Genomic DNA, 17,034 nt, shown 5'->3' with positions numbered 1-17,034 from the left:
GACCAAAGGGCAGAGCTCAAAACTGATAAAGACTGGCTTCCAGCCAGAGGCGTAGATGACTCCTTGGTGCTCTGTCCATTTTTATGTGGTAGTACACATCTTGGAGGTCTGTTGAGCACATCCAATCATCTTTTCCTAAAAAGGGAAGAACAGACTGTAGTGTCACCATTCGGAACTTGGACTTCTTTACAGATTCGTTCAACTTGCTGAGATCCGAAATGGGTCTCCAGTCCACTGTTCTTTTTGGTACTAAAAAGAATCTTGAGTAAGTTCTGAATCCTATTTGGTCTGCGGGGACTTCTTGGATGACTCTTTTGTTTAGCAACTCCTGAAATGCTGTTGTTGCATTGTTCTCTCTGACTGTGTGGAACATCTGGGATTTTTTTGATCTGTGGAATGGAATGGCAAAAGGGAATGGAATATCCTCTGGATATTGTGCTTTGTACCCACTTGTCTCTTGTGATATTTCGCCAGGCTTCTGAGTACAAAGTTAATCTTCCCCCGACTGCCTCCAGAGAAGAGCAGTCGGGCCTCCTTTCAGGAGCGCTGATAGGGATGGCCTCGAAAGGAATCGCGGTCACCCTGACTTTGTGGACCCCCCCCCCCATCTAGCATTATTGCCTCCCCCTCTGACCCTACAGAAGGGCTTACCTTGTGAGTCTTGAAAAACTCCCTGGGATCTTTCAAAACACATTTCTCCACTCTTCTGGCACTTAGGATAAGGTCTTGAAGGTACGGAAAAACGTACTCCAATTGCAGAGAGAGTTTTCCCTTCCTGCTCGCATCTGGTGAGTGTGTCCTTGACCTTTGGTTCAAAAAGAGAGGAACCATCAAAAGGGGCGTTGGTAAAGGCAGACTTGAAGGGCTCCATAAAGTTGCACAAGCACATCCAGGAGTGCCTCCTCAGGGAAACCAGCTGCCCTGCTTGCTCCATCTGCAGCATAGGATATTAGCCTCATGGAGGAGTTGACTATGGAATTTAAGGTGGATAGCTGCGTGGTCACTTTTTTTGAGACCCCCGCAGTTAATGAACCTTATAGAGTATCTCCTAACTCCTTCAGGAGATGTCTTTGAAGTCTTGTGAAGTGTGTGAGGTAGTTCAGCAATCTGGGGGTGAAAGCAGATAATGAAAAAAACATGCTTCCCATATCTGTCCATCGTTCCAGACTTCTTATTCGGTGGATGGACAGATGAGGACATCTCAGAGAGTTCCTTTTTGTTGGCTGCCACCACCACCATAGCATCTACGGGAACGCCTTTTGATAGAAATTCCTTATGCAAAGAAGCTGACAAGAACTTATTTGGCCTCCTAGGGACTGGCTCTATAGTCTCTGATGACTCCCACGCCTTCCAACTAACTAAATCCATGAGCTCATCGAAAGGCAGAGAAACCCAGGAGGCTGAAGGTTGAGATCCGTAGGACTTCAGGTACACTGACTCCTCATCAGAAGGGTTGATGGGTTTCCAGCCGCCTCTGTGTTTTAGGATCTTCAAGATATCTGAGAAAGAGATATCTTCAGAGGGCGACCATGGGGACCCTTCTGCTTCCTCAAGGTCAGTGTCAGAAGTAATGGACTCATCAGGGGAGTCTACATGCTTCCTCTTGCATGTACTCTTCTGAGATGGCTCCTCAGATGGGTAGTCTGGGGAAGTCTCGGAAGAGTGGGGCTTGCCCAGTGGGACTTCCTGAGGCCCTGAATCTCTGCTGCCCTGTGGATAGGATGGTGCTGAAGCAAACGCCGGTGCCTGAGGGGGAAGAATGCCAGTATCCCCGAGTAGAGCTTGCAGAAGGGGATAGCACACTCCTCATCACCTCGAAGGCTGATCACCCCCGGCTCTGAGGACACCCCTGGCTCCCAGGAAACAGAGAAAATCCCCGGCACCAAGGAGACTGGCTCTTAGCCGAGCTCAGCTGAGCCGACCCGCTGACGTGCAGCCTAGGAACAGAAGAGACTTGGGTCTGAGACTCCCCACCAAAGCAGACCAGAGAACTACGGCTCCTAGACACCACGGATGGCACCGAAAGTGTCGGAGCAGGCAACAGTTCTGAAGAATCCTGAAGGGGTCTCAGGAACAAAGGGTCTACCACAGGAGGTATCTAGCTTTCTGGCTCCAAAGATCCAGCTTGGCTCGGCAGAGGAATAGTGGAAGTAGTCATCTTAGATGGCTCCGAGACCGGTGAGGTTGCAGCCAAGAACAATTTTGCCAGCGCCGGCGACTTCAAAAGCCTGCGAACCACCTTATCCACATTGTCATCTGATAAGCTCCTAGAGGACCTGGATGAAAGAGTGGGAGATCGAGACCTTTGAAGAACAGGGGATCTCAAAGTCTGAGACACCGGTTCTAATTCCATGGACTGGCTCAAGAAGTAGTCTCTATCGGTTCCGACGTCTTTGGAACCGAATAGCTAGATCTGTCTGCAGAGACTGTCTCCCTCGGTTCCGAAGGCAGTGAAGCCGAGGAGATAGATTTTTCAGTCAACTTAGGAAATTTCTTTGGAGGCTCTGAATGAGCAGAGGAAGAAGACGAAGAGGAAGGTCTCTTAGACTTGTCACTGGTTAAAGCCTCATCAAAAGAAGGCTTTATTAAACCTCATAAAATCAATTTGTTTTTCCTCTCATGTAATACTCGAGAGATGAAGGAGTGACAAAAACTGCAGGATTCCTGCAAGTGAATAGCACTTAAGCAGTACACACACACACACACACACACACACACACACACACACACACACACACACCCACACAGTGTGCTCATCAGTAATGGACATTTTTTGGGAGCATTGCTGGCATTTCTTGAACCCAGAGACTTTGGGTTCTTTGTCTCTAGAGTCTTTAGACATGCTGACACTGCAATAAACTACAATAAAGTGCAAGAAACTGATACCAAAAAGCTAAGCTAAGCACACACACACAAAAAACAGTAAAGGAAAGTAAAGCTCTACCATCTAAGTTAAACGGGCGCTAGGCCCTCTAACTTAAACGGACCTAGCCAAGCTGATGGGGACAGACAACACAAACCCTCTAATTAAAAAAAAAAAAAAAAAAAAAAGGGTTACCTTTAACTCTCTAACTTAAATGAGATAAAGTTAATACACAAGTACTACAAGACTGACAGGGATAGGATAGGCCTAGAGAAGAAACGACAGGCAATAAGCAACACACAAACAGGCGAGAAAACACTTATGCCAAAAAAGCTTATAAAATGTTAAACTGTCTAATCCGAGTACTACAATAACTCTAATAAGAAGAAATTTGTCAAAAACAGCTATTAGAAATGTAATCAAAAAACACTTAGCCATGGCAAACAAGAGAGCATCTGAACTCATCAAGCTGCAAATTAGATCTGGGGGTTACTCCAATGCATTGTGGGAAAGGTATTGAGCCACGAGCCAAGTCAGAGACTTAGAACTGGTATGTTGGCCGAGTCGGAGCAGAGTATCGGCTCCAAACCCATCTAGTAAGGAAGAAGGCGAGAAGGACAACATAGCATCAAATGATGTGAGAGTGTTCAATCTCGCCTTTGTTCTTACACATGGGTTCGGAGCCGATCCTCGGCTCCGTGCCGGCCGACTGCAAGCTCTGCATCGAGAAGAAGCTCGAGGACATCTAATACCCACAATCCCCCTCTGCCTTTATCCCAGATCTAGTTTGCCGCTGCTGCATACGCATCGCTGGAGGCTAGCTCGAGGCTTTACAGATAAGATTTTTATCTATTCTGTTTAAATTTCAAAAAAATTTCTTTTAAATCTAGTTAATTAAAGTAGAGTACGGTGTGTGAGTGGATTAGGAATTCTCGGTACCTTAGAATAGTTTAACTTACTTAACTTTCGGGTATAGAGTTTTTCGGGGCCTACCACCCCTACTTGGACACTTTTGACTAGAAACTTGTTGTAGTCTTGCTTTTTAAGCAATTATCAAACGGACTTTCAATTACCGGATTTGACACTGTTACTGGATTTGACTTTTACTGGACTGGACTGTCTCTTTCTTTGTCAGTATGTCTGAGAAAATAAAATCTGGCTTCAAACGTTGTCAGTGTGGCCAAAAGATGTCGGTCACAGACAACCACAGTTCCTGTGTCTACTGTCTTGGCCCTCTCCACTTACAAGAGGACTGCTCTATTTGTCACTCTTTTAGTGGGAGGGTCATGACAGATAGGCGAGGAAACTGATGGATAGAGGATTGTTGAAACCCTCTTTCCAGGAGGCTCTGGATGCTTCAGACCAGGCATCCAAGTCTTGAAGGTCGGCGCCGGAGCCAAAGTCATCGGCTCCGAGCTCTTCGGGTCTAGTTAGATCACCGGTTCCACAGACTTCGGGGCCGAGTGTTCAACTGTTGGCAGTTTCCGAGCCTCGAGTCTTGGAACCGGTGACGGAGCTCCCTCCACCGACTCTGCTGAGGTCGGCTCCGTCTTCGATCCCTTCGACTCGTTCTTCTAGGCCCCTTTCCGACACCGACGTGGACCGTGTGGTGCAGAAACTGATGGAGCATACGGCCCTATCCAAGCTTATCTTGGTCTCCTCTCAGTTGATGTCGAGACTTGAAGGCCTGCCACTATCTCCATCTGTTCCTCCTCCGAGACCTGTCCAGTCTTCGGAGCCGGAAGAAGCTGATCTGATGATTGTGGAGCCCTCGGTGCCAGAACCGTCTTTTTCTCGGTCGGCACCGTTCACCTCGACTCCATCCGATCCGGTACCGGAGTCTCGGGGCGAAGATCCGCCCTTGGTTCCGGGACCGAGTCGGACCGATGTTTCGTTCCGACGCTCTCTCGGGCCTCGCACGGATCGATTCGGTTCCGTCCTCGGGTCGGTGCCTTCGGCTCCTGTTTCGGGATTCTTCCCATTTCTTCGAACCGGGAGATACCTCGACTCGGGACCCGGGGGCCTTCGACCATGAGGAAGGTGTTGTCTACCCAGACAACCACATCAGCAGGTACAGCTTCTCCTCCCACAAAGGACCGTTATCCTCCTCTGCACCCACGGCCACGCCCAAGCGCCGGGCACCAGTGTCTCAGCCACCCCTGGAGGGTGCCCCTCTTCCTCGGAGGCTTCTTCGGATGCTCCCACGAAGAAGTTCCTAGGAAAAGACTGTGTAAGAGGAGACACTTGGATTCTCCACAAGAATCCTTGACATCTGATACTGACTTAGATGAGTCAGAAGGGTCCCCTAAGTCACCTTCAGAGGATGTCTCTTTTTCTGACATCTTGGAGATCCTAAAACAGAGAGGTGACTGGCAAGCCCTCCCCCCTTCTGAGGATGAGTCAGTTTTGCTGAAGGCATTTGGTGCCCGTCCTTCCTCCTCCTGGGTCACTCCGCCCTTTGATGAGTTAATGGAATTAATTGCTCGAAGGGCGTGGGAGACTCCTGATACGGTGGAACCAGTCCCTAGGAAGCCGAATAAATACATCACGGCACCGCAGGACAAAGCTTACCTCACCAAAGGGGTTCCAGTAGACGCCATGGTGGTGGCAGTGGCCACGAAAAAGGAGATGTCGGAGTCTTCCTCATCTGTCCATCCGCCTAACAAAGATTCTAGGACCATGGACAGATACGGGAAGCGCATTTTCAGTTCAGCGGCTTTCTCTATGCGTTCCCTGAACTATTTGTCTCATTTTACACGTTTACAGAGGGATCTAGTCAAAGAGTTGGGAGATACCCTCCAGGGTGCTACAGATGCCGCGGTCTCAGAGAAAGTTACAGCGCATCTCAACACCCTTACGTCCATTGTGAACTCGTCCATGAGGCTGATATCCTATGCAGCCGAAGGATCGAGTAGGGCAGCGGCTTCAGCGATTGCTCTTCGTAGGCAATCCTGGATGCGCTTATGTTCATTTGTGGAAGCCTTCAAGTCTTCCTTTACTAACGCCCCATTTGACGGAGCCACACTTTTGGCCCTAAAGTAAAGGAGACCCTTACCCGGTGTGAACAGGAGGGAAAGACTCTGTCTGCTGTCGGAGTCCGTTTTCCACCCTTCCAGACCGTACCCCAAAGGGCAACGTGGTGGAAAAATGTGGTTTCAAAACCCCAAGGATCTTTTCCAAACACACAGAGTGATGCCCCCTCTAGAGGCAGAGGGGGGGGCAGAGGTGGAAGACGCCGCCCTGGCGGCAGAGGGGGTCCACAAAACCAAGGTGACAGGGATAACCTCCCTGGCAAACCTTTTCAGCACTCCTGAGAGGAGGCCCGACTGTCCTGCTCTGGAGGCAGTCGGGGGTCGCTTAGCTTTATACCCTCAGGCCTGGCAAAACCTTTCTTCAGACAATTGGGTAAAAAGCGTTGTTACCAGAGGTTACAAAATCCCATTTCTGTCCACCCCCATTCCACTAAGAAAACTCCCAGATGTACCACCCCATCTGCGACAGCCAGCAGCTACAGAAATTTCAAAGCTGCTAGAAAAAAGAGTCATCCAACCAGTCCCAGTGGACCAAATAGGATTCGGAACTTACTCAAGGTTCTTTTTAGTTCCAAAGAAAACAGGGGACTGGAGGCCAATTCTGGACCTAAGCCATCTCAACACCTTTGTCAAGAAGGAAAAGTTCCGAATGGTCACGCTTCAATCGATCCTTCCATTCTTACAGAAGGACGACTGGATGTGCTCAATAGATCTGAAGGACGCATACTACCACATCAAAATGGCCAGGGCATCCAGGGATCATTTGCGCTTCGGCTGGGAGCCAGTCACTATCAGTTTCGAGCCCTGCCCTTTGGTCTGACCACAGCCCCAGGGTCTTCACCAAATGCATGGCAGTGGTAGCGTCTCATCTGAGGCGCCTAGGATTCCAGGTGTTTCCGTATCTGGACGACTGGCTCCTGTCTGCCACCACCAGGCGTCAACTGGTACAAGCCAGGGATTACACCCTACAACTTTGTACACACCTTGGCATTTCAGTAAATTTCGAAAAATCGTTGCTACAGCCATCACAGCATATCTTATTCATAGGAGCGGAATTAGATACGCGTCAGTTAGTTCTAAAACTTCCTACAGAAAGAATAGTAGCACTTCAATTCAACATTTCCCTTCTTCTGTCGTCCAGAAAATCCCCAGCAAAAATTGTTCTGAAAGTTTTGGGTCTCATGGCAGCTTCTCTCATTGCGATACCATTGGGAAGACTGTACATGAGAGTGCTACAATGGCTTCTGTTTGTACAATGGTCATTCCAACAACTTCCACTGACTCACGAAATATTGATAACGAAAACATGCAAATCACACCTAATGTGGTGGTTACAAACTTGCAACCTATCCAGCGGAAGACCATTTGTGCTACCCGCACCGTCAGCGACGATAACCACGGACGCTTCCCTGATAGGGTGGGGGCATCTTTCAGGGACAGACAGTCCAAGGCTTAATGGACCAATCTGGAGTACAATCTGCACATCAATGTTCTGGAGTTGAGGGCAGTGTTTTTGGCGTTGCAACACTTTGCTCCCCTTCTTCCTCCAGGGACCATTGCAGTTCAGACAGACAACATGTCCGTAGTCTGGTACATAAACAAGCAAGGGGAACCAGGTCTTACCAACTATGCAGAGAGGCCATGAGAATTTGGCAATGGGCAGAGTCCACCGGTCGCTTTCTGATCGCAACGCACATCCCGCGGTCATCCAATGTCATAGCCGACAGGCTGAGCAGGGCAATACTATTGCCTCACGAGTGGTCCCTCAAACAGTCAGTTGCGAGAAGGATTTTTCGCAAATGGGGCCAGCCTACCTGCGATCTGTTTGCGTCTCCAATGAACGCCAAATGCAGGAGCTACTTTGCCCTATTACCCCCTCCAGGGGAAGTCCCCAGGGACGCGCTGGTGCAGGATTGGCCCCCGGGTCTCCTATATGCTTTTCCTCCATTTCCCCTGATTGCAAAGTTTCTACAGAAAGCAAACAACCTTCAGAGGACTATTATTCTCATTGCTCCGTTCTGGCCTCGTCAAATTTGGTTTCCCTTTCTATTGCATCACCGCATTCGGGGACCTTGGATGCTGGAACCAGAGCCAGATCTACTGACTCACTCGTCAGGAGTTCCTCGCCCATCTCTAGAATCTCTCCATCTAGCAGCTTGGCTGCTCCGCTTCCCTTTCTAGCCAGGTCGGTTCCCCTTACATCGGCGGTTCAAGATATTTTAGTAGCCTCTCATAAAGTTTCCACTACAAAGACTTACACCAGTAAGTGGAAACGTTTTGTCTTCTGAGCGGAGTCACATCAGCTGGACCCTGTTACAGCTCCGTTGAACAAGGTTTTAGAATTCTTGATGGAATTATTTCATGAAGGAGCTTCCCCGGCTACTTTAAGAGTACAGTTAGCTGCCATTTCTAACTATCATGTAGAAGAAAGTGGTGCGCCTATTATGGCTCACAGACTTTGTAAAGCCTTTTTAAAAGGTTCTTTTCATATCAGACCACCAGTCAGAAGTCCGACATCACCATGGAATTTAAACTTATTGCTCTCTAAATTGATGTTACCACCCTTTGAACCAGCTTCAAGTTGCACTTTGAAATTTTTGTCATGGAAAACATTATTTCTAGTGGCCATTACATCTGCTAGACGGGTGTCTGAGCTTCAGGCCCTTTCGGTCAAACATCCTTATTTAATTTTTCATTCTGACAGAGTATCCCTACGCACTAATCCATCCTTTCTTCCCAAAGTTTGTTCTTCTAGTAATATTAATCAGTCCATTGAATTACCCACCTTCTTTAAAAACCACTCTAATAAATTGGAGTATATGTTGCACAAACTAGACGTCCATAGACAACTCCGATTTTATTTGGATAGAACAAAAGATCACAGGAAATCTGATCAACTATTTGTAGCTTTTGCTGACAGCAGAAAGGGTCTTGCAGTTACGAAACGAACTCTTTCTAAGTGGCTAACTGACTGTATCATTTATGTTTATAAAGCTTCTGACCAAACATTATCAGCAAAACCCAGAGGACATTCTACCAGATCAGTTTCTACATCTTTGGCTCACGCAGCTCGCTTACCTTTAGACACTATTTGTGCGGCTGCTACTTGGGCTAAACCACATACATTTATCTCTCATTACAAAGTGGACAGGGTTTCTAGGGATAGGGCAACCTTTGGTTCCACTGTGCTCAAGAACGTTCTCCCTTGAGTTCCTCAGGATCATGGAGCTAGGACGCTACCCATGTGTAAGAACAAAGGCGAGATTGAACACTCTCACATAAAGAAGTTATGTCCTTACCATAACGTTCCATGTGGAGTGTTCATCTCGCCTTGGTTATTACACTCCCACCCTTCCCACCCTTAGGAAGAACGTTCAATTTGGTGCCTGGTCTGGAGTATTCTCCTTCTGCTGTTGCAGTATTAGTGTTACTATCATACTCTTGGTATGTTTGTATATATGTACTTTATGTATATAGTTGGCATGTGTGCGTGCTTTATGTCTGGTTTGCTTGCAAACTAGATCTGAGGTAAAGGCAGAGGGGGATTGTGGGTATTAGATGTCCTCGAGCTTCTTCTCGATGTAGAGCTTGCAGTCGGCCGGCACGGAGCTGAGGATCGGCTCCGAACCCATGTGTAATAACCAAGGCGAGATGAACACTCCACATGGAACGTTATGGTAAGGACATAACTTCTTTTTCCCATCTATTGGAATGCTGGAGGAAAAAGACACTGGGAGATAAACAGTCTGGTTTAGAGTGGATTCTGAAGCTACCTTAGGCATGCTGAGGGGAAACTCTATACCTGTGGGAAACTAAATAAGGACGTTTGGAGGAAAAAGCTTACAATTCAGAAATTTGTCTGGCTAAAGTAATGGTTACTAGAAGCAAGGTCTTCTAAGAAAGGTACTTCAAGTCAGATGAGAAGGAAGGTTCTAAGGGAGAATAAGCCAGAACACGCAATACAAAACTGTGATCCCAGAGAGATATTAGGTCCTTAACAGGTCTGAGAAGGAAGGTGTCCCCCCGAAAGGCTTTTCATACCGTCTGTTAGGCCAGAATTAAGGAATTGACACCTGATGGGAATTACAAATAACAGCCAAATTAACTTTTCTAGTAGAATAACTGGAACCTGAATTGAAGAGAGTAGACTGAAACTGTAAAACTGAGGGAACAGGAGTGTAGAAGGGATACAGTCCCTGTTAAGTGCCCAGATTCAAACTCTCTTCATTTACTTTTGTAAACTTTACAGTGGTAGCTTTCTGTTAAACAGAAAGAATCTGGATCACCCCGGGAGTGTAGCATTGATATGTCTCATTAGTGGAACTTGAGAAACTATGCTGCCAGTTTGAGGGATAGAATGTCTGTGAGAGGGATAGAATGTCTGTGAGATTTGCCAGATGGATGGGATAGAAGATCCAGTTTGAGATCTAAAAAGCAAGGCTGCTTCTTGAGATGAGGTCATAACAAAGGGGACCAAATCTCCCTCAGCCAGAAGGGGACTAAGAGAATGACTGAATCCTTGCATAAGGGTGTTTTCTGCAGACACTTTGCCATTAGTGTTAACAAGAGGAAGGCATAAAGAAGTCCAATAAGGAACCAGAACTTCCCTTGGTGTCTGCTCCTGTGGAATGATCACGGCAAAATAGATGCTGCACTTGATGTTGGCTAGGGATGCAAACAGTTGCAGCAAAGCTCATCCTAGCAGTGAAAAATCCATTTATGTCACTGATGGAATGAGGGACCATTCCTGAGACATGATAATACAACTGCTGAGCCTGTCCTCCAGATATTAGGTCTATCCTGGAATGTGTGCTGCTACCAGAAAGTGCTGTGAAGAAACTGCCTACTACAACATCTTTATTGCTTCTTGGAATGGGGGCTAGGATCTGGTTACTACTTTTTTTATATATACTATACCAGTGACATATTGCCTGTATAGACAGAGCTCACATCCTGACAAATGGTGTCTTGAGGGGTCTGCAATGTTAGGAGGACAACCCTCATCTGCAGAATATTGCTATCAAGAGCTGCCTCTTGCTGGTTCTATGTCTCCTGGACCATTCTTCCCTGAAAAAGCCCTCCCCACTCCAGAGAGGAGATGTCCATGGTTAAACTGGCCTCTGGACAGGGAAGGATGAAAGGTATTCCTGCTGGAATGCTGTAAGACTTAACTCATCAGTCTCAATGTCATCTACAAAAGGAGGGCAGTCAAACAGGTTTGTTTACTGCATCTACTGACTGGGACCACTGCACATTCATGGTCCACTGTAAAACGCTCATGTAAAACCTCACACAGGGTATTTGTTGGACTAAGGCTGTTATTAAACCCAGAACCTTCAGAATTAGAGATGCAAGGGGAGTGGGTGTCAGGAAAAGTTTAGAGATTATGTCTCTTAGTCTTAGGAGTCTTTCTTATGAAAGCTTGACAATCTTCAATCTGGTGTCCAGATGGAACCTTATAAATATTAGACCTTGTGATATTTTCAGCAGCCACTTTGTAATGTTTGCGATGATACCTAAGGATGGACACAAGCAAAGCAAATAATGTCAGGCTGATATGAGGGACTTCTTTATTGTGGTATTCAGGAGCTAATCGTCAAGGTAAGGGATGATGCAAAATCCTTTCAACCTCAAGTGGACTGCAATGATCAATATACATCCCGGGACTGTGGTTAAACCAAATGGGAATGATTGGTTACCAGCCAGAAGCAGACATACCTTCTGAACTCTTTGGCAATTTTTATGTGGGGATATCCTGAATGTTGATGGAACATATCCTGTCCATTTCCTATAAAGATGAAAGAATGTCATGCACCATAATCACCCAAAGCATCTTTTTTTTTTACATATTTTTAGGCCTCTTAAGTCTAAGATGGTCCTGAGGTCTTTTGATTTCTTGGAAACTAAAAAGAACTTGGAATATGGACCCTCTCTGATCTATGGGACCTCTTGGATAGGTCTTTTTTTGAAAAAGCTGAATGATCTCCTTTACCTCAGCCCTCTTCTGTTGGGGTGATGCATCTGATAGGGGCAGGGATAACAATTTTGGAGATATGGAGAAGAGGAATTATGTAGTCTCTGGATATTATGCTCCTCACTCAGTTGTCTGGTGTGATGGCCATCTACAATTCCAGGTGAAGTTATAGTCAGACCTGGCTGCCTTCAGACAGGAGCAGTTGGACAGGTCTTCAGGGATGCAGAGGTTGCTTTCTAGAGAAAGGGCCTTGGAATCCCTGATTTTGAGGACAATCGAAACCCCATGGAGGTGTCCATTAAATGGACCCTCTCTGTCAGAGTTAACGCTATCTGAAAAGGAGCTGAAGGGAAAATGTGACTTTTTAAACCACAGGGCTTTGGAACCCTTCTGGCACCCAAAGAAGGATCTCAGAGGAGTTTCAAAGCACACTTCTGAAGCAGAAAGTGTCTACCCCTCCTACTTACTTTTCAAAAGTTTCTGTTTAATTTTTGGTCCAAAAAGAAAAGACCCATCATGTGTGGCCTTAATGTTGTCTGTGAAGTTACATAAACAGAAACAGGCATGGTATCTCATAGCTATGTCTGTGCTCGCTTCCCTAACCACTCCATCATCAGCTTTACACAATAGCCTTACAGAAAAATTAGAAATGGTTAACACAGTGCCCACTTCTGACTCTATCCGCTTATGACTGTCAGATGTGGCACATTTTCTTAAGGAATGTAGCATCTGATCTGTTTGGTTTCCTTGGAACCTAGTCATGTGAGTTAGGTAGTTTAGTACCAGAAGATCAAAAGTGCTTCCCCATGTGGTCCACTATCCTGGATTCTTTGTTAGAAGGATGTACTGCTTTACTCTCATCAGCGAGTTTCCTCTTGGTTGCTGCAGCCATAATGATGGAGTCCAGTAGAGGCTCTTTGCTCCAGTGGAATCTGTCCTTAGGTGGACAAAATATTTTATCAGACTTTCTTGGAATACTCGCTGCTACATCAAGATTTCCCCATGCTCTTTCTCAGTAACTGGGTGCGCTATGCAGTCAGCAGGAAGTACCTCTCAGAAGGCAGAGGGGGCTGATCTGAATGAATCAAAGAGAACCTCCTCATTTGGAAAAGGGGGTGGGGTGGGTCAGTGGGCCAAGTTCCCCTCTGTCTCATTAATTCTAAGATCTCACTAAACCTGTTATTTTTTGGGGGGGACTGTGAAAACCTTCCCCTCCATCAAGGTCAATATCAGATATGAAAGATTCCATAGGGAAGTTCTGTGTGTCTCCTTTAATGTACATGGTTTTGGGGTGGTTCAAAGGGGGATTCCCCTGAAACTTTAGAAGATTCACTGTGACCTTGTTAGTGGAAAGGCTTCAGACATTCATTTCTGCTCTGTCCTTGGGGTCAAAGATGACAGCGTAAACTTAAGAGAAGAAGTAATTGCCTGCACTGATGGACAGTCAGTGATTCTCTTGAAAAAGATGAAAGCCTTGGTGGAATCAGTCAGCACCAAAAGCACACATCTCAGTAACATCAAGCCTTAACAAATGCAGATGTTGATGACCTGCGTATGATACCACTAATAACTGCAGTCCTGATGGCTCAAGTACAACACCATTAATACCAGTCATCCAGCTGGCTCCAACATTGATATACGAGTTGACATCCAAGCTAAGAACTGCAGCCTGGGACAGGGAAGTCTGCTCAGCTCTGCAAAGTCTCCTACTAATACAACCCCTAGCATAGCAAGAAATTACAAAAATATATTATGTGCTTAACCAGCGTCTGTGGCACAGAGGGATAAAGCCCTGACTACAGCCTAGATTACCTGAGTTTGACTAGCAGCTGAGGTACCTGATGGTAGAGAAAAGGAGGAGGGGATGTACTCATCCTGAGGTGTAGAGAGATGGTGGCTCCTGTCTGGCTTGTGCTACTGTTCTGATGACAAGGATATGGCTGGAGAGTGGAGACCCATCATGATATGCAGAGCTTGTGCTGGGAAGACAAGGGCATGGCCACCTAGGCCAAGGATAGTAGCCCTTGTCAGTGCATGTGATTGAGGCAAAGGGGCATGAACATTCCTTGCAATTATGCAAGTGCTCATGTCACCATCAGAAGCAAGGTTAAAAGCAAGTTCAAGGCTATTTAAGTGCCTGTGCCCAGGAGCTGTAGAAATAATACATAAAGACCAACAAAAAAACATTAATACATATAAATTAACAAACAGTAACATTAACAGAAATCAATTAATGGTTAAATGTAGGCTAAATCAAACAAATGTGTTTTAAGGTTCTTCTTAAAAACTGCTAATGTGGATATATCCCAAAGCCAGCCAAGAAGTATGTTCCATAAAAAAGGACCTTAGCAGCTAAAGGAATGACAGCAAGAAGAGTCGAGACTGTAGTATGGTACAACAAAGAGGCCTTGTGAACTGAAGTGCAAAGTGCTGGTTTGATTATAGCTGTGAGAAGGTTCTGTAGGTTAAGTTTGTGGAATGAAACATAAACCACTATCAGCTGCTGTTGTTAAACAATAATGGGCCAAGGATGGAGTCCTGTGGTATCCCACAAACCAAAGGGTGGAAGAAGGAGGAAGAATTAACCCTTGCCCTTGAAATCACATACATACATACACATGCTGTGTGTGTTGTGTGTATCTACATATATATATATATATATATATATATATATATATATATATATGAATGATCCGAGCCAGTCAAGGACTGTTTCAGAGAGACCACAGTAATGCTCCAAACAACCAAAAAATAGACTGATCCAGTAAGTCAAATGGTGATGAGAGATCAAGAAGGACCAAAACTGAGTAACAGCACTGGTCTCTCACAACTAGGAGATCATTAGTAAGAGCTATCTCAGTACTGTGCTTAGCCTTAAATCCAGAGTGAAAGTGACTGACAGTATATTTGGGAAATCTCTTTACTGTTTTGCAAATAAATGGCTAAGAAATAAAATGGAAAAGCTCTCACTGCCAGGATGCTGGTGGAAGCACAAAGCACCTTCATGGCTGTCTGAATGATACCTCCTCCACCCCCAGACAGTGTAATACCTGATTTACAGGAGGCTTGACAGTTGGCAGGCACAGGGGCAAAAGTAATATAACAAAATGTGTGTTTTGTATCTACAGATGGATGGATGAAAGGATACTCTATAATAATGTGAAGATACCACCATTCTCCATTTTTGTACATGAGTAACAGTCTGTTCACTGGTTAGTCATTCTCTGCCAGTATGCTGTATCTCTTATAAATGGTACAGGCAGGTTTACAGACTAATCTCACAAATAGAAGAAAAATGGTACAGAAAGCAGCTAAAAAAAAAATCCATAAATTAAGCTGAAACTGATGCCTCACATATTAGCATGTCTGGAAACAGTTATGCACATCTTTTCAAGATTTGAAGTGTATATGCATGATTTGTTTAATGATACAGAATACTCGATCTGCAGCATCTTATACTTACACAGCCAAAAAGTACTGCACACTGACAAAGAAAGTTCAGTTTGCAACACAATGCATCACCCACCATCTTAAGCTTACAGGTGATCTTAACTTATGCTTCCAAAAGGTTGCATCTAAATGTTTTGTTCTGGAAGTGGGTGCCAAAATAAACAGACATGTACAATGAAACAACAGTACTTACACAAGGCGATTGCAGCAGCTCTCACCCTCTAGATCGCCAGCACCTACATTATCAGTATTCACAGACTCTGTTTCACTCGTTGGCATGCTCACTGCGTGTATTACAAAGCAAAAAAACAAAAAAAAAAGTATTAGTTCTCTGGAGCTGTAATATGAAAACTGGTGCTGGTAAGTCTTATAGGTCTATATTATAGTAACACTCAGGAATGCATATGAAGGAAAGCATGGGGTGACACATAAATGATCTCTTGAGTACACACCTTAAATACCAAAAGCAATGCATATCTGATGAAGTTATTCATGCAACCAATGTACAACATTTACACTAAATATAAGCTGTAACCGTTCCTGTGCTTTACTTTACTCAACAAATGGCAGACATTTATTCACCTTTTTTTCAGTTAAATTTTGTTTGGCCTTTAATAGGTGACATTGTAAATATCAGTTATAGCTACAAATCTTTCACTTCAATGAACTGACTCCAGACACTAAAAGGACTAGGACGGTACAGAATGCCTTTCCAGTTTTCAATCACGTTGAGCTCATGCCAGAGGAAAATATATTACTTCCACTATAACTTTCTTTAGAATATGAGATTTTCTCCTTTGGTCTATTTTTAACATAACCCCCTGCATATTACATACAATTATATGTTTTATGTTTTTGAGCTTACAGGAATGAAATTTTGTTCATCTATACACGTGTGTATGGGTTGAATGACAATAAAGTTATTTCTGGTTCTGATATCAGTGGGGGTCACATACATCTGCCCCCCCCACACACACACACACACACACACACACACACACACACACACACACACACACACACACACACACACACACACACACACACACACACACACATGCATACACTCAGGCGTGATGATCTGCCTGCCTTTCCCCTGCACTTTTGTTTGTAAGAGCTAGAGTCCCCTTGCTTCCACTAGGAGTCACAGCCAGGCAGTAAAGCCACTCTTTTCCTAAAAGGGGGAAAAGCCAGTATTAAAGTTGCTCATCCAGATCCTCCCTAGACAGTTCCCTAGTGTCTAGTCCTTCTACTTTAATTTAGGTCTTTTGTGCCACAGTCAGGGTTCTATTCCAAAGTGTCACACAGCTGGCCTATACAACAGGTTAAATGCTTTATAAAAGCATTGTGCAATCAGTCAGCCTCAAATAAATAGGACTTCGAACTAACTGGTCATCACCAAGATGACCAACATTCCTTGCTGAACTACAGTAGCACCTTAATTGTTTTAGTATGTGAAGCAAACCTGAAAGACCAGGTAACAGTTTTTGTGATATGCCTTAAATTAGCTCTGCATAAAGGCAGAGCTATGGCATACACAGTGCTTGGGTATGAAAATCTGTTTTGTATGGGTGACACTGTCTTGCATGACAGTACAATACAAAAAACAAATAGTACATTTTCACTTTTATGGCAAAAGTGCACAATGGGAGATAGTAATTAAGCTTCTTAGAAAAAAGTAGTAACCAGCTTATCACACTGCAGCATACGCAAAT

The 17,034-nt window shown here is 45.0% G+C and overlaps 1 protein-coding gene across 5 annotated transcripts in view; it reads right to left on the bottom strand.

The window, feature by feature from the left end:
* Positions 1-17,034, bottom strand: part of LOC122815212 (voltage-dependent L-type calcium channel subunit alpha-1C-like) — a 2,602,552-nt gene that overhangs the window by 2,176,119 nt on the left and 409,399 nt on the right. For all 5 annotated transcript variants that reach the window (XM_044087523.1, XM_044087521.1, XM_044087522.1 and 2 more), the window contains exon 6: positions 15,513-15,603. In XM_044087523.1, the coding sequence (XP_043943458.1) occupies positions 15,513-15,603 (91 nt within the window). The remainder of the gene's footprint in view (positions 1-15,512; positions 15,604-17,034) is intronic.

This window comes from Protopterus annectens, chromosome 11.part0 (genome assembly GCF_019279795.1).
Source record: "Protopterus annectens isolate FY-2018-M chromosome 11.part0, PAN1.0, whole genome shotgun sequence".
Lineage (NCBI taxonomy): Eukaryota > Metazoa > Chordata > Ceratodontiformes > Protopteridae > Protopterus > Protopterus annectens.
This window is presented reverse-complemented; position numbering and strand designations above follow the sequence as displayed.